Source organism: Equus quagga, chromosome 15 (genome assembly GCF_021613505.1).
Source record: "Equus quagga isolate Etosha38 chromosome 15, UCLA_HA_Equagga_1.0, whole genome shotgun sequence".
Classification (NCBI taxonomy): Eukaryota; Metazoa; Chordata; class Mammalia; order Perissodactyla; family Equidae; genus Equus; species Equus quagga.
This window is the reverse complement of record NC_060281.1, coordinates 10,092,995-10,114,932: the sequence shown is the minus strand read 5'-3', so window position 1 is coordinate 10,114,932 and position 21,938 is coordinate 10,092,995. Positions and strand designations below refer to the sequence as shown.

Below are 21,938 nucleotides of genomic sequence, written 5' to 3'. Positions count from 1 at the left end.
CGAGGAAAGAAAGCCGGGAGCGAGCGGAGGCGGCTCCGGGGTAGCGGGCCCGGGCGGGCCGCTCCTCCCTTTGAAGCGGTTTTGCGCCTGTTTCCGCCCGCGGCGTCGGCGCTCACGCAGGGGCGGGTGACGGCGGCGCGGAGCGGGGCCGGGCGGGAAGGGACGTCGTGGCGGCGGCGGCGGCGGCGGCAGGTTGAGCAGCAGCGGCGGTGCTGTCAGTCGGGCCGTCGGAGAAATGGGAGAGCCGGGGGCGGAGGTGAGCAGTCGGGCGGCGCCGCGGGTCCTCGCCGCCCGCGAGGCGCTGGCGTTCGGCCGGGGCTCCCGGAGCTCGGCGGCGGCGGCGAACCGGCCCCTCGGCGTCCCAGGGCGGGCCTGGTGCGGGGCTGCGCGGGGACCGGCGGCAACAATGGCCGCCCCCGGCCCTGCCCCTCGCCGGGCCCTCGTCGCCGCCGGCCTGCCCGGGGAGCGGCCCTTGGAGCCGGCTTGCTGTTGGGTGGTGGGCTCGCGGCCCTCCGGCCTGGGAGGGGGAGTCGGGCTGGGGGCTCGTTCTGGCGGGCGGGCCCATCCCGCGCCCGCGCCCGCGGCGGCAGGACCCGACCCCGAGCTCTGTCCTCGGCCGGGGTCGCGTGGCCTTGAGCTCGTTCGGTTTCCTCCAGAGCTTTTTGTTGAAGAAGCTCTTCCTTTTTTGTTCCTTTTGGAGAAATCTGTTGCCCCAAGCATGGCTGTACAGCTGAGCGTGTTCTGGCTTATTTTTATAGATAATAGAATCTGTCCCTCCAGCTGGGCCGGAGGCATCCGAGTCGACAACGGATGAAAACGAAGATGACATTCAGTTTGTTAGCGTAAGTAGCAGCGACCTTCGCGTTTTTCCGAGTCCAAGACTGTGTGGTTGGTAATGAGATTGCACCTCACCTGCTCATCCATCATTCAGCAAATGTGTGTGTGTCTGACGGGTACCAGGCACTGTGAGCGTGGCCTAGCGATAGATTTCCCAGAAGGGGTCTCTGAGCCACCGCGGGAGCCATCACAAAGACGGTGGCCTAAGGTACACGTTGTGCACTCCATCACGCTTCTCCTGCCTGCATTCAGGGCCATTTTATACTCAATCTACCCACGGTTCTGTCTCTAAGACTGTGTTTTGAAATGGCGCAAGAGTAACTTCTAAGATATGGCACCCAGTTTAGGGAGAAGGGAGGGCTACTGATGAGGACATAGGTAGAAAAGAAGAAGGGTGCAGGAACTGGAAATCTGAGCGTTATGTAGCTTCATAGCGTGAAGGCAAATAGCTGCAAGACTCCTCTAACCTCTGAGATCAGGTCACACTAGTGCAGCAATTGATTGTCATAACAGAGATCTTGCATCACCAGGAACATACGATATCTGTCTGGGTTTATTCCCCTGGAGGCAGTAGTTTTCAAGTGTAATGGGCAGATTCCTGGACCCCACTCCAGACCTGTTGAATCAGAATTTCATGGTGCAGCCCAGGACTCTTCATTTTAGCACAAATTCAGGGGTATGTAGCTTTCTGAACACACTTTATAAAGTGTTGGTTTTGAAAACCAAATGGGGTGTCATTATACATTTTGGGATTATTTACCCCTCAAACTCTTATTAAAGTTTTACAAAGCTGCTGTTTAAAGTGGTGTCTTAGCTAGCTAAAAACACTTCTTCCCTAAAACACTCTTCCTCTGATTTCTGTGATTAGCTGAGTTTGCTATTAATGCTGTATAATTTTTCTTTAAATGAGTGCTGTGTAATGTTTTTTAATTGCAATAGTAGGTTTAGGGCAACCAAGTAAATCACTTATTTTTAAAATCAGCATTTTTTTGTCTAAAAATTGTAGTGTTAACATTGTTGTTGTAGTAGGGTTGTATAGTAATTCTTTACAAGATCCTTTCCTTGACATGCTTCCCCATTAATAATGCATATGATACTCTTTTCTTGACACTTCAAGTTTTATAAATTTAGGGATATCAAGAGGGGTTGTATGCTGACTCTGCCTCCCCTATGGTGAAAAGTAAGTGATATATGGAAATTGAAGACCACAGTGTCTGGTTTTTGTCCTGAAAAACATTTGGAAAGAGGATTCCATTGATCTAGGAGAAATAATTTTGGTTCCTTCTGACAGTGGGATGAAGACAGATGAATGGGACTATGATCTTGATGGTGTTTTGTGCAACTATTGGTAGGAGTGACGTGTATTTATGATCTATGTGCCTTACTTTGAGAAACATAGAAGGAATCTTCAAAATTAAGGTTGTAAAAGTCAATAGCTGTAAGTTTGTGTAATACTCTGAGGAATAAATAATTATATTGTAAATTCTTTTTTTTTTTTTTAAAGATTGGCACCTGAGCTAACATCTGTTGCCAATCTTTTTTTTCTTCCTTCTTCTTCTCCCCAAAGGCCCCCGTACATAGTTGTATAGTTGTAGGTCCTTCTGGTTGTGATATGTGGGATGTCGCCTCAGCATGGCTTGATGAGCGATGCCATGTCTGCGCTCAGGATCCGAACTGGTGAAACCCCGGGCTGCCGAAGTGGAACATGTGAACTTACCATTCAGCCATGGGGCTGACTCCTATACTGTAAATTCTAACTGAATTAATATATTAGCTTGTGTTCAGCTGAGGTTTAAAGCTCTAAATTTGAGTTTTCTTTTAAATATAGAGAATATTTTGTATCTTTGCATCCAGAGTTTTGTACATCCAGCTTGGTATAATCTCTTCTCTTTAGACTTGTTTCCAAATAGAGGATGAAAGATTTGACAGCTCCATAAGAAGTGAATTGTATGCTCTAAGTGGAATTGCAGTACCAGAAAGAACCTAGTAAAAATATTCCGTTTGCCTTTAAATGGTCCCACATAAAAAGCAATGATAATATAATTCTACTTTAAAACACATTCAGAGACAGAATTTACTTATGTAACTTCATCCTATGCTGGGTTCCACTAGGATATGCTTATTTCTCTGTGTTTTTTGTAGTACTGTCCAGGAAAGATGAAATGCTGCTGGGTTCGGTTTTCTGCTTGAGAGTTGTTCAGATACAAAAAGAACACTTTTTGTGTTGTTTTTATATTTTTTATCAAGAAGTATATTACTACTTGATGTATTCTGATTTGGATTCCTTGGTCTTTTTGTATATATCTCATTTTCCAGCCTTCAGTCTACATTGTGGCACAGCATCCTCTTTGTGTTCTGCCATATACATAGCCCCAAACTAAACACAATATGCTGAAAGAAAGGAATGATAACAATTTGGGGGTACAAAAACAGCCCTTGTCTTTGGTAGAAATTTTATTGAAATATAGATACAGAAGAGTGTACTTCCTCATTGTTCTCTTGTCCTCACTCTGTTTTTGTACTGCATTACCATTTGTCTGGATTGATTATCTTGTTACTGGTCTTCCCACAGTTCATACTCTCCTGATCTTCTAGCAACACAGCTCTAATTTTGTTCCCATCTCAACACTATATTGATTCCTTTGCCTGTAGAAAAAAATCCAGGTTTTTGACTGGGGAATTTAAGGCCTGGTTTCTGTTGAAGGTAGTATGTGTGTAAAGAAAGGATAGAGAAGGTGATATCAGCATCATGGCGGAGTGAGCTTGCCCGGGACTCTGTCCACTCCAACATAACAAGAAAAAGGAGCAACCATATTCCAACAGAAAATACGCTAAAAGCACAGGAATCCTCGGAAGGTCACGGCAGCCACACGACAGTGTGTGGAGAGGCTGGATCCCCCCCTCAGAGGAGCTGGAACAGGGTAAGAAAGAACTTCGCTCCCTCCCCTAAAGACTGGGATCACTGCCGTGGGAGGCTCTGTGAGGGAGGGAGCAGTGGCGGGGTCGCACTTCTGCGAGATCACCCCGGACACCCTAGGGCCCTTGCAGCTTAGAAGGAAGCCCTCTAACCGGGCGAAAGCTTTTGCAAGGGGGACCTCATCAAGCCAAGGCCCCAGAAGACCAGATAGCGAGAGCTGATCGGTAAACTGGGGACTGCACACAGGAGAAGGCGCCCCTCTTCTGACCTGCAGTGTGCCATCTCGGCTGAAGGGGGAGGGCTCAGAATACACAGCTCTTGACCCCCATGCAGTGGCGATAGGCTGTAAATGCAACCAAATAATACCGCAGTGGGAAAACCCCATTCTTCCAACATCAGGCAGTTCATCAAATCTCCAGAACAGACAGAAAACAATAAATACCCAGAATTCATACCTGAGGACTCAGGAATAAGTAAAGTAAACTAAACGACAATGGAGTCAAAATAGCTATCGTCAGAAAACTCATTGAGGTAAAAAAGAATATAGAAAAACAATTCAGTGAGTTCAGGAGCTACTTCACAAAAGAGATTGAAACTAGAAAGAAGAATCAATCAAAAATTCTAGAGATGAAAGACACAATGGAAGAGATAAAACAAAATACGGATTCCCTGAATGCTCGTGTGGACACCATAGAGGAGCAAATCAGCATAATTGAAGATAGACATTTTGAATTGCTCCAGACAGAGGAGACAGAACTGAGACTAAAAAGAAATAAAGAAAGTCTCTGAGAAATGTCCAACTCAATGAGGAAATGCAACATAAGAATTACAGGTATCCCAGAAGGTGAAGAGAAGGAGAATGGAGGAGAAAGCATGCTCAAAGGTAATAGCAGAGAACTTCCCAAATCTAGGGAATGAGAGGGAAATGTGTGTGGAGGAAGCTTTCAGATCTCCTAGGTTTGTCAATGTAAAAAGACCTACTGCAAGGCATATAGTAGTAAAACTGGCAAAAATGAATGACAGAAAGAATACTCAGGGCAGCAAGGCAGAAGAAAATAACCTACAAAGGAACCCCTATGAGACTTTCAGCAGATTTCTCTGCAGAAACTTTACAAAGTAGGAGAAAATGGAATGACATATTCAAAACTTTAAAAGATAAAAATCTTCAGCCAAGAATACTCTATCCAGCAAAAATATCCTTCAGATATGAGGGAGAAATTAAATCTTTCCCAGACAGACAAAAGCGAAAGGACTTCCTAACCATGAGACCCCCTACCCCCACAAGAAATCCTTAAGAAGGCTCTCATACCTGAAAAAAGAAAGAAAGGAGTCACAAAACACAGAGTAAGGAGACAGATAGACAGAATCGGAATAGGATAGCAAATATTCAACTATAGCATTAGGCTAAAGGGAAGGAAAACACCAAAAACAAAGACAATCTTGTCACTTGTGACAAACTCACAACACAAGTTGGAATCAGATATGAGAATAACAACTTAGGAGGGGAGGAGGGAAGGGACTGAATCAGTTTAGACTAAGGAAATAACAGGTAATCAGAAAACGGACTATGTTATCCACAAGATTCTGAATACAAAGTTCAGGGTACTAAACTACTACTAAACTAAAAAGCAGAACAGAGACACAAAAAATAAGGAAAAAACAAACACAGCATAAAAAACTGCAGAATTCAATGGGTAGAACAAAACACACATGACAAGAAACAAAGGAAATGCAGGAAAACCGGAAAACGAGTGATATAATGACAGCATTAAGCCCTCATACATCAATAATCACTCTCAATGAAAATGGATTGAACTCTCCAATAAAAAGACACAGAGTGGCAAGATGGATTGGAGAACAAGATCTAACAATTAGTTGCCTCCAGGAACAACATCTCAGCTCCAATGACAGATACAGGCTCAGAGTGAAGGGGTGGAAGATGATACTCCAAGCTAATGGCAAACAAAAGAAAGCAGGTGTCACAATACTTATATCAGACAAAGTAGGCAAAGATAAGCAGGTAAAGAGGGGCAATATATAATGATCAAAGGGACACTCCATCAAGATGAAATAACGCTTAAAAATATTTGTGCACCCAACACAGGAGCACCAAAGTTCATAAAGCAACTATTAACAAACCTAAAAGAAGATATTAAAAATAACAGAATACTGGTAGGGGACCTCAATACCCCATGCACGTCAATGGATAGATCATCCAGACAGAAAATCAACAAGGAAACTGGAATTAAATGAAAAGCTAAAACAGTTGGACTTAATAGACATATATAGAACACTCCATCCAAAAACAGCAGAATACACATTCTTTTCAAGTGTGCAGGGAACATTCTGAAGGATAGACCAGACCATATGTTAGGAAACAAGACTGCCCTCTGTACATTTAAAGAAATTGAAATAATAATAAGCATCCTCTCTGATCATAATGCTTTAAAGCTAGAAATTAATTACAAGAAAAAGGCTGAGAAAGGGACAGAGATGTGGAGACTAAACAATATGCTATTGAACAAGCAAAGGATCATTGAAGAAATTAAAGAAGAAATAAACATCTGGAGACAAATGAAAATGATAACATGCCATACCAACTCATATGGGATGCAGCAAAAGCTATGTTAAGAGGGAAATTCATCGCAACACAGGCTCACCTTAACAAACAAGAATAATCCCAAATAAGTAATCTCAAATTACACCTAACTGAATTAGAAAAAGAACAAAGCCCACAGTCAACAGAAGAGGAGAAATAATAAAAATGAGAGCAGAAATAAATGCTATTGAAACAAAAAAGGCAGTAGAAAGGATCAATGAAACGAAGAGCTGGTTCTTTGAGAAGATAAATAAAATTGACAAACCCCTAGCCAGACTTACAAAGAAAAAAAGAGAGAAAGTTCAAATAAACAAAATCAGAAATGAAAGAGAAGAAATAACAACAGACTCCACAGAAATTCAATGGATTATAAGAGAATACTACTGAAAACTATATGCCAACAAAATGGATAACCTAGAGGAAATGGATAAATTCTTAGACTCTTACAACCTCCCAAAGCTGAGTCAAGAAGAAACAGACAATCTGAATGGACCAATCACAAGGAAAGAAATTGAAACAGCAATCAAAAGCATCCCAAAGAATAAAACCCCAGGACCAGATGGCTTTCCTAGGGAATTCTACCAAACTTTCAGAGAGGATTTAATACGTAGCCTTTTCAAGATATTCCAACAAATTAGGGAGGATGGAACATTTCCTAACACATTTTACGAGGCCAATATCACTCTGATAGCAAAGCCTGACAAGGACAGCACAAAAAAGGAAAACTACAGACCAATATCGCTGATGAACGTAGATGCAAAAATTCTCAACAAAATTTTGGCAACCCAAATTCAGCAATTCATTAAAAGGATCTTACATTACGATCAAGTGGGATGCATACGAGGGATGCAGGGATGGTTCAATATCCACAAATCAATCAATGTGATACGCCACATCAACAAATTGAGGACTAAAAACCACATGATCATCTCAATAGATGCAGAGAAAGCATTTGACAAGATCCAACAGCCATTTATGATAAAAACTGAACAAAATGGGCATAGAAGGAAATTACAGCAACATAATAAAGGCCATATATGACAAACAGCCAACATCATACTCAATGGGCAAAAACTGAGCACCATCTCCCTGAGAACAGAAACAAGACAAGGATGCCCACTATCACCACTCTTATTCAACATAGTACAGGAGGTTTTGGCCAGAGCAATTAGGCAAGAGAAAGGAATAAAAGGAATCCAAATAGGGAGGGAAGAAGTGAACCTCTTGCTGTTTGCAGACAACCTGATCTTATATATAGAAAACCCAAAAAAATCCATTGGAAAACTAATAGAAATAATTAACAACTACAGGAAAGTTGCAGAGTACAGAGTCAACCTACAAAAATCTGTTGTTTTTCTATACTCCAATAACGAACTTACACAAAGAGAACTCAAAAATATAATTCCACTTAGAATCGCAACTAAAAAAATTAAGCACCTAGAAATAAATTTAACCAACATCACTAATCATCAAGGAAATGCAAATCAAAACTTATACAACGAAAACTATAAGACATTACTGAGAGACATTGATAATGACTTAAAGAGATGGAAAGAGATTCCTTGCTGATGGATTGGAAGAATAAACATAGGTAAAATGTCCATACTACCCAAAGCAATCTACAGATTCAGTGCAATCCCTATCAGAATCCCAATGACATTCTTCAAGGAAATAGAGCAAAGAACCCTAAAATTCATATGGGGCAATCAAAGACCCCGAATTGCTAAGGCAATCCTGAGAACAAAGAACTAAGCTTGGAGGTATCACAATACCTGACTTCAAAATGTACTACAAAGCCATAGTGACCAAAATGGCAGGGTACTTTTACAAAAAGAGACACACAGATCAATGGAAGAGAACTGAGCACTCAGAAATAAAACCAACATCTATGGTCAGCTAATCTTCGACAAAGGTGCCAAGAACATACAATGGAGAAAAGACAGTCTCTTCAATAAATGGTGTTGGGAAAACTGGACAGCCACATGCAAAAGAATGAAGGTAGACCACTGTCTCACACCATACACAAAAATAAACTCAAAATAGATCAAAGACTTGAAGATATGACCTGAAACTATAAAACTCCTGGAAGATAAGATTGGCAGTGCACTCTTTGACATCTAACAAAAAACGATCTTTTCAAATACCATGTCCTCTCAGACAAGAGAAACAAAAGAAAAAATAAAAAGTGGGAATTCATCAGACTAAAGAGCTTCTGCAACGCAAAAGAAACTAGGATCAAAACAAAGAGCCACCTACCAATTGGGAGAAAATGTTTACAAGTCATATATCTGACAAGGGGTTAATCTCCATAATATATAAGGAACTCACAGAAATGAACAATAAAAATGCAAACAACCTGATCAAAAAGTGGGCAGAGGAGATGAACAGACATTTTTCTAAAGAAGATATACAGATGTCCAATAAACACATGAAAAGATGTTCAACATCACTAATCATCAAGGAAATGCAAATCAAAACTATACTAAGATACCACCTTATGGCCTGTTAAAATGGCTATAATCACTAAGACTAAAAATAACATGTTGGAGAGGGTGTGGAGAGAAGGGAACCCTCACACACTGCTGGTGGGAATGCAAACTGGTGCAATCACTATGGAAAACAGTATGGAGATTCCTCAAAAAACTAAAAATAGACCTACCATATGACCCAGCTATCCCACTACTGGGTGTCTACCCAAACAGTTTGAAATCAACAATCCAAAGTAACATATGCACTTTTCATTGCAGCACTTTTCACAATAGTCAAGACATGGAAATAACCCAAGTGCCCATCGACCAATGATTGGATAAAGAAGATGTGGTGTATATATATACATATATACAATGGGATACTACTCAGCCAGAAAAAAAAAAAAAAAATTCATCCCATTTGCAGTAACATGGAAGGACCTAGAGGGAATTATGCTAAGCAAAATAAGCCAGACTGGGAAAGACAAACACTATGATTTCACTCATACTTGGAATATAATCAAGTACTGGGACAAAGAAAACAGTTCAGTGGTTACCAGGGGAAGGGGCGTGGCAGGGCTCTGGGGGTGATGGGGAGCACTTCTGTGGTGACACTCAAGAAACAATGTACAACTGAAATCTCACATTGATGTAAACTGTTATTAACGCAATAATAAAAAAAAAGGATAGAGAAGATTCAGGGTTTGATTGTTTAAGGATGTGGAGGATGAAGTGGAGCTATCAAAGAATTCCATGATTTTGAGTTTAGATATCAAAGATTATTGATAACCACCCCAGTTTAAAAATATTGTACCCTGATATCTGTGTCTTTTTAACACTGTCCCTGTACTATTTCCCATTTCCAAAGGAATCTGCATGGCTTTATTCCTCTACATGGATTTAGGCCCTTTGTGGGTTTTGTCATCGTTACATATGCATCTATTCTGAATCTTCCTGTGCTGCTTTTGTTTCTGATTATTCTGTGCCACCTGCTAGGCTTCGCCTCACAAGAATTCTTGCTAATTCCAACAAAAACAACCCTGCTGATTGTAAATGCAAGTTTGGTTTGAGTGATTGTTCATGAGTTGTATATTTGCTCACTTCATTTTTTTAGGAAGGACCATCAAGACCTATTCTTGAATACATTGACTTGGTCTGTGGTGATGATGAAGAGCCTAGCACTTACTATAGTGACGTAAGTATATTATATTTGTTTTTTCAATTCTATCATTAAATGCAATAGTGTGCCTGCTCGTAAGAACCAATTGTTAAATTTTCAAGCACTTTGTGAGCTGATTGCTAAACATAGCCATTATTAAAAATTAACGTATATAAACTTACAAGTAAATAAATTATCGTTACCTTTAAGGTAATACTCAGAACTCACTATATCCTAATATCTATGCACTTGAAGTTATTTACATCTATTATATCTGTATGCTAGGAATACTATCTAACAATGTGCTCCTGCAGCATGATGGAAGTACTTACACCAAGGTAATCGGCAAACAACAAATTGCCTTGATTTACTGTTTGTTGATTGTCTAAACTAAAGAAAATGATAGATAAAATGTTATTACAGATTAGGTCTAAAAATGTGATACGTCGATATGTCTCTTAACTGCTAGACTGTCTGCTGTATGAAAAACTGAGGAAATCTTGCAATATTTGAAAACTCTTCATTGCTTCAACAAAAAGGTTGATGTTGTCACTGATGAATGAGTGGAGTTCTGATATACATCTTCATTTTTTCACTTTCATCTTATTAATGTAAATGAAAATATCAGCCACTCTTCACATTAAAAATCATATGAGCAACTGCTTTGTTGAATTGGGTGATAACCAAACATTCAGTCAGATTTTGTGACATTATTGGCTATAGAGTTTTAAAAAGTGATAGTGGCTTTTTGAAGAAATAGCAAGTCATATTGAAATTATATGTATAAACAAAATCAAGGCACGTATTTTAGTTTAAAATTTATTTCTAAAAGTGTATAAGGATCATTAATATAACTTTTTATGTTAATCCTTAAAGTGTTGTTAGGAATTTTACTTACATATGTAAAATTATTTTTCAGATTCTCTTCCCTAAAATGCCAAAACGACAGGGTGATTTTTTGCATTTTATAAATGTGAAGAAGGTGAAAACAGACACAGAAAGTAATAATAGGAACAAAAATCACCGTGGATTGTCTAAGTCAAAGGAATCAAATTTCAAATATGTTGAACAACCAGTCACTGAAGAAAAACCATCATGTTCATCAAAGGAAGAAATAGATAATCTTGTGCTTCCAGATTGTTGGAATGAAAAACAAGCACTTATGTTTACAGAGCAGTACAAATGGCTTGAAATAAAAGAAGGTAAATTAGGATGTAAGGATTGCTCAACAGTTCGGCATTTGGGATCAAAAGCAGAAAAGCATGTCCATGTGTCCAAGGAATGGATTGCATATTTAGTAACTCCTAACGGCAGTAATAAAACTACTAGACAAGCTTCTCTGCGGAAAAAAATCAGGGAACATGATGTTTCTAAAGCCCATGGTAAAATTCAGGAATTGTTAAAGGAATCAGTTAATGGCTCGATTTCTAATTTAGTGCATAAACAAAATAATAAAAATATTGATGCTACCGTGAAAGTTTTCAATACTGTTTACAGTTTAGTAAAACATAATAGACCTTTATCTGATATTGAGGGGGCAATAGAATTACAAGAGAAAAATGGAGAGGTCAATTGTTTAAATACACGATACAGTGCAACAAGAATAGCAGAACATATTGCAAAAGAAATGAAGATGAAGATATTTAAAAATATTATAGAAGAGAATGCCAAAATCTGTATTATAATTGATGAGGCATCTACAGTTTCAAAGAAAAGCACGCTAGTAATTTATATCCAGTGCACAGTTCAGTCAGCTCCTGCACCAGTCATGTTATTTGTTGCTTTAAAAGAGTTGGTGTCAACCACAGCAGAGTGTATTTTCAATACATTATTGAGTACTTTAAATGATTGTGGCTTTACTAATGAATATTTAAAAGCAAATTTAATCGCATTTTGTTCTGATGGTGCTAATATAATGCTGGGAAGAAAGTCTGGAGTAGCTACAAAGTTGTTAGAAAATTTTCCTGAAATCATTATTTGGAACTGTTTAAACCATCGATTGCAATTGTCGCTTGATGATTCAATATCTGAAATAAAACAAGTTAATCATTTTAAAATATTTCTTGATAAAATTTATTCCATTTATCATCAGTCTAATAAAAGTCAAAACAAGCTTTTAGAAACTGTACCTAAAGACCTTGAAATTGAAATTGTTAAAATTGGCCGGGTAATGGGACCAAGATGGGCAGCGTGTAGTTTACAAGCTGCTACTGCTGTATGGCGTGCATATCCTGTATTATATATGCATTTTTCTCATTCTTATTCTGGTTTAGCAAAGAGATTAGCTAACATTAATTTCTTGCAAGACCTTGCTTTAATGATTGACATTCTTGAAGAATTTTCATTACTTTCAACTGCATTGCAGTCAAGATCAACTAACATTCAGAAAGCACAAAAATTGATCAAATGTACCATAAGAGCTTTGGAAAATTTAAAAATTGGTACTGGAAAGCATGAATCTCAAATTGAAGGTTTGATTAAGTCAGATAAGTTTAAAGATATTCCATTTAACAAAAGTAATGAATTTAATGCCCTTCCTAGGAATATGTTATTAGAAAATATAATTCAACACATGAACTTACGTCTCTTATGTGACAGAAACCATGATGAAAGTATTTTTAATTATTTTGATGTGCTAGAACCTTCTACATGGCCCTATGAAGAAATAACTTCACCATGGATAGCTGGTGAAAAAAAATTATTTCATCTCTGTGAAATTTTGAAATATGAGATTGATTTGAATGATTTTCGGGAATTTGTAAGTAATAATATAAAATCAAACAATGTTTCAATTCCTACAAGTATACAGAAAGCTAAAAAGATAGTTAGCACTATTGCAGTCAATAGTGCTGAAGCTAAAAGAGGTTTCAATTTAATGAACATAATTTGTACAAGGGTGAGAAATAGTCTAACAATAGATCACATATCAGATTTGATGACAATAAATTTGTTGGGGAAAGAGTTAGCAGATTGGGATGCAACTCCATTTGTAAAATCCTGGTCAAATTGCAACCATAGGTTGGCTACAGATACAAGAGTTCGGCAAAAATCAAAAGCCTTCTGTGAGAATCGCTTGGCTATATGGAACTTTAAATAGAGTATTGTGTGCGCTTTTATCACTTGTAAATTGTATGCTACACATCTTTTAGATACATACATACATTTTTTTTTGAAAGCCAGTTGTTAAAACTCTTTTCAGCACATTGCTGTTTAAAAGGCATTCTCCAAAGAGAAAAAGTTGATGATTGCTTTTAGGAGCTATAGTTTTTTAGAGATTGGTCCACGTCTGCTAGAGTGGGCCATAAAATATATTCCAAGGAGTGCTGTACAGAACATAGAACAATTTCCACTTTTCTTTGTTTTACTTTGAGTAAAGATGCAAGAGAATAGCAGAACCCAGATAAGTTCTAAGCTGGAAGTTACATCAAATAAAAGAAATGGAGTTAAAACTGCAAGCCTTTTGGCTGTGCTCTTTCTCATTTCCATATCTGCACTAATACAGTAGCCACTAGCAACATGTGACTACTAAGCACTTGAAGTGAGTTCAGTAGGAATAAGAAAGTAAATTTTTTATTTAATTTTAATTAAATATATAAACTAACAGAGTAAAATATTTTTAACTCAACTCTTCTTTTAGAAATACATTTGTTACCTTGCTTAAGATGTGATTGTTGTAGTGTGTCTGTCAGATTCATGTATCATGTCTGGTATCACATAAACACATCACTGACTGAGTTGGTGTCAACAGATGGATTCAATGCAAATTATTTTTTTCTATGAATCGACGTAACTTTATAGCATGTTTATCTGAATATTTTATACAGACAACAGGAATAACTGAAACTTATGTAAACCATAAGGTAACTAAATTGAAATACTTAAATTATAATTTTTCTGGTTTAGACATGAATATGAACAAATTTTAAAATTCAAAATGAAGGCATACTGGAAAAGAAGTAGAGATGCAGAAGCTAGGACTACAACTGGAACAGTAAACAGACTGGAAGAAGATTCGTTGCAGATTTTATGATGAATGACAACTGCAGTTTACTGTGGCAGAGAAACACAAGCTGTTACTTAAGACAGTAAAAGGGGATAATATTGAGACAGTTTTAGCAAGTGCATAATCATTGAATGAATTTTCAAAGGTCAAAAGTTAGTTGCCTGAAATCAGAATTAAATGTCCAACAAAAAAATTTTTTAACAATTTTTAAAAGGATTGAGCTTGTAAGTTTGGCCAGATATAAAATACTTGGATTCTTCCATGAAAAAAACTAGTTTTAGATGGGTAGATACTAAAATTATTTCAGTTACAGAAATTCTTAGAAAATTATGAGTTAAACCCTCCAAATGTTTTGTTAAAAAAGTGCCAAGTCTTGGGGCTGGCCCCGTGGTCGAGTGGTTAAGTTCATGCACTCTGCTGCAGTCGGCCCAGTGTTTCGTCGGTTCGAATCCTGGGTGTGGACATGGCACTGCTCATCAAACCACGCTGAGGCAGCGTCCCACATACCACAACTAGAAGGACCCACAAGGAAGAATATACAACTATGTACTGAGGGGCTTTGGGGAGAAAAGGGAAAAAATAAAATCTTTAAAAAAAAAAAAAAAGTGCCAAGTCTTTAGTTAAGTCACCAAACATTGCTTGTAGAATACAGGACAATTGTAGCCACATCAAAGATTGATTCAAAATCTGAAAAATGACAAGTGCTTTTCTTCAGCTTTAAATGAGCTGTGTAATATGAAATGGTGCCCAAGTAATACTAGGAGTACATTTTATCTCATAGTACTTAAACATTTAAGAAGAAACCGTTTCAATTCATGGCCTAAAAAATCAAACTTGTGTAGTTCTTTTTTAATCTTTTATATTTGTCAGAAGAGTTTCAGCTAGATGAGAAAAAAATTTGTCACAATAATAGCATTCCAGCTAGGTTAGGTCAAAAGTTAGATTTCATTGGAATTTTTGAACGCTCCTAATGTTTCCCTTATTTCTTCATTTTACTCTAGGACACAGTTTGAAAATATTTGTGCTCAGTTTTCCAAAATAGTCTCTACGACAGGCACCATGGGTACATTTGTTAAGTGATCATTATATGAGTGAAAATGCTATGAATCAACATCAGCTGATAGGATTGCTGAAAGAATTAAAAGACTGAATTTAGTGATTTTGTGTGCTCTGCCAGTTGGTTGAATTGTGAGAGTTCTACAAAACTTACTGTACTGTTAACACCAGCTCCAGGTTTTCTTGCAACAACAGAAATGCTAGCCAAATATTTTAATAATCAAGGAAAAGATGGCAGTTTGCTCCCCAATATCACATGACAGATGAATGATCTAAATTTGAAGCGCCAAAGAAAGGAAAAAGCCTACTTGTGCGCTATCTAGACAAGTACTAGAATTTGTTTTGAAATTGAAACTTTTAAAAATCAACAGTTTTACATATTTTTCTAATATGAATCAGTATGCACAAGATTTTAACTGTATTTGACAGTTATGTAAATTTACTACAAAAATTAAAAGAAAATTTTGAAAAATGTTTCTTGATAAATTTAGAGTTGCTTTTTTACTTACTTAACTCTGAATTCAGTGTTAACAATACTGAGCTACACAAGATTTACTGAATTTACTTAAATTGGACAAATGTAGTTTTCAAACTGATCAGCTTTGGCTCTGAAGGCAAGTCAATTATTTTTAAAAAGATGAACGGGATCTTTTTCAGTGTGAATGAAAATAACAAAGGAAAATGATTTTCTTTCAGCTACTGGAAGACTTAACTGTGTTTAGAACAATTTGGGTTTATGAACCTACTTTTTCAACTTTAAATTTTATGAAATTTGTATACAAGTCAAGTATTTGTGATAAAGGCATTCAGAGAAGTTGAGATGTGCTTTAAGTGTAAAATACACATCAGATTTTAAAGACATCATGTAAATTATCACATTAATAACTTGATAATATGTTTAATATTTTGGATATATTGAGTTAAATAAAAATATTAAAATTGATTATATCTGTTTTTTTCTTTAGGATACAAATGTGACTTACAGTTCTATTGGACAGTACTACCCTATATAAATGGTTACTCTCAAATCTGGTTTCCTTCAATCCAGACCTCACTCTTGATTTAAAGATCCATAGTCAACTGCCTTCTCATCATTTTCACATTGTTCCATAGGTATCTCAAACTGAATATGTCCACAGCTGAACTTATCAATCCCTTACTATATCTGTTTTAGAGAATGGCACTACCACCCACCTTGTTGCTCAAACTAGAAACTTAGATGTTCAAACCTGTCTTCATCTCCTTGCCCTGTCTCTTCCACCTTTTAATTTTCTCACTATCCTCACTGCAGTTGTCTTGGTTCAGGCCATTAGTTTTTTTGCTCAGAGTCCTATAACAACTTCCTAACAAGTCTCCCTGCCTTCATTCTTGCCCCTTCTTAATTCATCCTCCACACTAACTCAGAAATGGCCATTCTAAAACACAAATTTATAATCTTGAATACCGAGAAATCTGGAGATGGCTGTAGACTTTTTCTTGAGTAGCTCAGTGGTCACTGCTGTGTTATCTGGGATACTTTTGGTCTTTCCTTTAGGATTACAGGATGGCTGCATGGTTTTAGACATGCTGGATTTGAGGCAAGAAGGCAAGGGGTAGAGCGAGCCCTGTATACTCATCAGCAAATCAAAAGCTGTGGCAGAAGCGTTTTCAAGTAGATTTACATTTCACTGGCCAGAATTGTGTCAACATGGTCATCTCTCACTGCAAGGGAAGCTTGGAATGTGAGCTTTTCCTCTCCTAGCTTCTATGGTAAAGGTAGGCAAAGAAGAAAAGGGAATGGTAGGTTAGCCAGTCTATGAGGTTTGCTATATTTCCCCTCTACTGAAAAATTTCTTCAAGATAGTAAAATTCAACCTTTCTGGTTCCCTTATAATAAGAGTTCAACTTTTTGCCTTTCTCCCCCTAGTAGCCAGTGAGTTTCTTGAAAGGAGTCTATAACTTTATTAACAGTGTCTAGCACATAGTAGAAGTTCATTAAATGTTTGCTTAGTATTTGAAGTTATCCACGTGTCAATTCATTTTTGTGAATTGTTTACATCTTCAAATATTCCTATTTCCCAGTGGACTTCTAAGGGAAATAAAATTCTCTTCAGGTTTTAATTTCAGACATACAGTTATGCCTTAATTAACATTTTATGTTTACTTTGAAGTCAAATAGAGGTATTCTTAAAAATTAATTGAAAATATCTCATTTTATATAATATTGTAGAGATGTTCATGGTTTTCACGGAGAATTTTCAACAAGAGTTTTAATGTTTAACTTTTTTTAAAAATTGCAATTGATAATGTTAAAAACAAACACAAACATCATTATAACCAATTTACCTTATAATCAATCTGTCACCCAGTTTCATTGCTTAAGTTTGTGTTGCAGTTTACCAAAACATTGGTGCTAAATGATATTTCTTTACTTGTCATGAGTTAATGAGAAAGGTCAGAAAAAGTCATAACATGTAATTTGAGTGTTCATCCACATAAAGGGAAAATGGTACACTTTGGTATCTTCAAGTTGAAGTAGTTTTGAGAAGTAGTGCCAATTTGACCAAAAAGCATGAGAAATGGTAAAAAAGAAAATATAAAGGTCATTTTTTCCTTGTTAATTTCTGCAAAGCAGAAGTTATAACACTGTTTTGTCATATGTGCTGAACACTTGACAAATAGAGCATAAAAGAGTGGGGGTAGTGGTATAGAGAAATATATTGCAAGGTTTCTACATATTACATGAAGTGGTACGATATTAACTAAGTAGAAAGTTAAGAATCTATGTTTTAATTCTTAGAACAACAATTTAAAGAAGAATGCAAACAGGTATAACTAAAAACAAGATAAATAAAATGGAATTTTTAAAAATGTTCACATACCCCCCCACACCAAAAAAGAGGCAGGAAAAGGTACAGAAGAACAAAAAACAAGAGAGGACAAACAAAACTAATATGATTGTAGATTTAAATATAGCCAAAGAAATAATTACATTAAATACTAATGGTCTAAACACACCAATTAATAAAGAAGAGATTACTAAAATTAATAAATAGTAAGACTCAACTATGTCTGTCTACAAGAAATAGATTTTAGATATAAAACCACAAGTTGAAAGTAAATCAATGGAGAAATGTGCTTCCCCCATTCCTCCTGTTATATACAACTAAAAACCCTAAATATGTATAAACAAACATAAGACTGAAAGATAGAGAGAAGGCAGACCAGCTAAGGACTTCAGAACTCACAGAATGACACAGCAGTGAATTTCCTGAGTTTTCTGTTTGCCTCATATTTCTCAGGCCTGGAGCTGAAGAAGCAAGCAACATGGAAATGACAATGGATGCACGCAGGAAGAAAAGCCTGCCCTCTCTAGTCAAAGGATGAGGAAAGAGTAGTCTAGCAAGATAGAAAACACAGTATTTTACACAATAAACTCTTTACTTCAGCCAAATACCACAGGAGAAACTGCAGCACCACCTCTACCCAAGCCAGGAAAGGCCAAGTCGGGAGTCTGGACTTCCATCCTTGCCAGCTTATAATGAAGTAACCCTGACTCTGGATCCCACCCCACTGGGGTGGTATCAGAGGAGCCCTAATAGAGTCATGACTTTTACCTCTGCCCAGCAGTAGGGAGCCCCTCACCCCCTCAGCTGTTATCAGAAGCTAACTAAGGAGGCTGGATTTCTTCACTACATGGGAGTAAAAAGGCAGCAACGTCCGCCTTTCTGCTGCTAAAATGGTGTCTGAGGAAACCAACTAAAGCAGAAAGTTTAATATCTAGAGTCTCATAACACAATAAATAATACGTCTAGGTTGCAATAAAAAAATCATATGTCATTCTGAGAACCAGGAATACTTGAATAAAAAAAGACAATCAATAAATGCCAACACTCAGTTGACAGAGATATTAGAATTATCTGACAAGGGGCCAGCCCAGTGGCACAGCGGTTAAGTTTGCACATTCCACTTCAGCAGCCTGGGATTTGCCAGTTCAGATCCTGGGTGCAGACATGGCACCGCTTGGCAAAGCCATGCTGTGGCAGGCATCCCACATATAAACCAGAGGAGATGTTAGCTCAGGGCCAGTCTTCCTCAGCAAAAAGAGGAGGATTGGCAGCAGATGTTAGCTCAGGGCTAATCTTCCTCAAAAAAAAAAAGAGAATTATCTGACAAAGATTTTAAAGCAGCCATCATTAAATGCTTCAACAAGCAACTAAGAACATGCTTAAAACAAATGAAAACACAGAATGTCTCAGCACAGAGACAGTAAATCTTAGTAAGCAGAAGATATAACAATCAAATGGATATTTTAGAACTAAAAAACACAATAACCTAAATAAAAAACTCAATGGATTGGCTGAACAGAAGAATGAATGGGACAGAGGAAATAATCAGCCAATTTGAAAACAGAACAATACAAATTGCCCAATCTGAACAACAGAGAGAAAACAGACTGGAAAAAACAAAAGAACCCAGCCAGAGGGACCTGTGGGACAATAACAAAGAATCTAATATTCATGTATCAGAGAGTCAGAAGGAGAGGATAAATGGCAGGACTGAAAAACTATTCAAAAAAATATTGGCTGAAAACTTCCTGCACTGAGCAAACGCAGAAACCTCAATTCAAGAAGCTGAGTCACCTTTAAACAGGATAAATCCAGAAAAATCCACACCCACACATATCAGAGTCAAACTTTGAGAACTAAAGACAAAGAAAAATCTTGAAAGCATTGAGGGAGAAAGACACCTTATATATAGGGAAAAATAATTTGATTGACAGAAGAGGCCAGAAGAAAGTGGCAGAACATTTTTCAAGTACAGAAATAAATGTCAACACAATACTATATACAGTGAAAATATCCTTCAGGAATAGAGGAGAATTCAAAATATCCTCAGATGAAGGAAAACTAAGAAAATTTGTCATCAACAGGTCTATGCTAAATGAATGGCTAAAGGAAATTCCATAAACAAATGAAACCATTAAAGGAGGAATCTTGGAATGTCAGGAAGGGAGAAAATACAGTGAGTAAATATAAGGGTAAACATGAAGCAGTATAGTGTTATTTGAAAGTGGACTTATGTATGTTGCAAATGCTAGAGTAACCAGTAAAATATTTTTTAAAAGAAGTATAATTGATATGCGAAGAGAGGAAATAAAATATAACCATATAAAATGCTCAATTAAAACCAGAGAAGGCAGGAAAAGAGTTGAAGACAAAAAAAAAAAAAATAAGGAAAGAAAGAGCAAGATAACATATAGAGAAGCTACAATGTAGTATATATTAATCCATCTATGCTAATAATAACTTTAAATGTGAATGGTCTAAATATATTGATTAAAAGAGATTGTTGAATAGATTAAAAAAACAAGATCTGACTATATATTGTCTACAAGGAATAATTATAAATCTAACACTCTATGTAAGATTTATTTAGGAAAACTATAAAACTCCGAATGTAGGAGTGATGTCAGCATCATGGCCGAGTGAGTTGTTCACTCACTATCTCTCCTTTAAGTTACAACTAAATGGACATTCATTAACCAGCAGAGGACTCCCTGCACAGCACAACAGGACTTCTGAGAGATTCATGCAGCTATACATCTGAAGCTGGGTAGAATGGATCCCTGGGAGGCAGTGGAACTAAGTAAGCTCACCTCTCCCTCTCTCCAGTGGCAGCAACCAGTTTGCAGATCCTCACACAGCAACCCCGCATGATTGAAATAGGAGGCAGGGACAGTCCAGCCTGTGCACACTTTTGGAGTTGCAGCCTGGCAAAAGGGAGTGCCCAATGTGACATGGTGGCCCTACTTGTTGGAACGCTCTACACCAAGGGCCACCCCTGCCCCTAGCACAACACAGGCAAGAAGGCACCCCACCCACCCAGAAGTCACCCCTGCCCATGGAGCACAGCAGTCTACGGATCCACTGAATGTGGGTCAGCCCCTGCATGGGTGCCCCCAACCCTTGGCACAGCAGAGGCAAAAAGATGCCCCACCTGCTCAGAAGGTGCCCCACCTGTGGATCACAGCAGCCCACAGGACCCACCAAGTGGTGGTTCAGGCCCCATGTAGGCACCACTCCCACCTAGTGTGCAGTAGCTCAGCTGGTCCCTTGCTGAGCAGAGAGGCCCCACCTGTGGTGCCCAACCTGCATGCCCAGTGCAGAGCCCCTGCCAACATGAGCACAACCAGCAGAGGGGCTGCAGCTAGCCCAGGTGAATGCAGAGTAGCCCTACATACACAACTTCTAGCAGACAGGGTGGAATCAGAAAACACAGCTCCTGACCACCCCCCAGTGGTGGCAGGTGGAATCTGTGACCTGATACTACCACTGTGTGCTGGCAAAGGATCACTTCATCAAACACTACGAAAAACTACATTAATACTTCAGAGCAGAAGGAAAATGACATCTCCAAAACCCAATCCTGAACTGACAGAAATTTACAATCTAAATGATAGAGAATTCAAAATAGTTATCATAAAGAAACTCAAGGAGTTACAGGAAAACTCAGACAGTTCAATGAGCTCAAGAATAAAATTAAAGAGCAGAAGGAATACTCCACCAAAGAGATTGATACTAAACAAACAAATTTTGGATATCAAGAACACAATTAATGTCATGAAAAATAATCTAGAATCCATGAAAAATAGAGCTAACATTATGGGGGACAGAATTAGTGATTTAGTGGATAGAAATATAGAAATGCTTCAGGAGGTAGAGGAGAGAGAACTAAGATTTTTAAAACATCAAGTTCTTCAAGAAATATCTGACATAATTAGTTATTGCAACATAAGGATTATAGGTATTCAAGAGGGAGAAGAGTGGGAGAGAGGAACAGAGAGCTTGTTCAAAGAAATAATAGCTGAGGACTTCCCAAAGCTGGTGAAGAAACTAGACTTATAAGTACATTAAGCC

At 37.9% G+C, this 21,938-nt stretch overlaps 1 protein-coding gene across 2 annotated transcripts; it reads left to right on the top strand.

Moving 5' to 3' along the window:
- The first annotated feature begins 176 nt into the window (after positions 1 to 176).
- Positions 177 to 14,391, top strand: KIAA1586 (KIAA1586 ortholog). 2 transcript variants are annotated; one of them, XM_046641362.1, is made up of 5 exons: positions 177 to 256; positions 759 to 842; positions 3,546 to 3,758; positions 9,936 to 10,016; positions 10,900 to 14,391. In XM_046641362.1, exons 1-5 carry the CDS (start codon positions 236 to 238, stop codon positions 13,075 to 13,077), a joined length of 2,577 nt encoding a protein of 858 aa, XP_046497318.1. In that variant the 5' UTR covers positions 177 to 235; the 3' UTR covers positions 13,078 to 14,391. The 2 variants fall into 2 exon arrangements, with proteins under 2 accessions (XP_046497318.1, XP_046497319.1); XM_046641363.1 differs by lacking the exon at positions 3,546 to 3,758.
- The last annotated feature ends 7,547 nt before the right edge of the window (positions 14,392 to 21,938 follow it).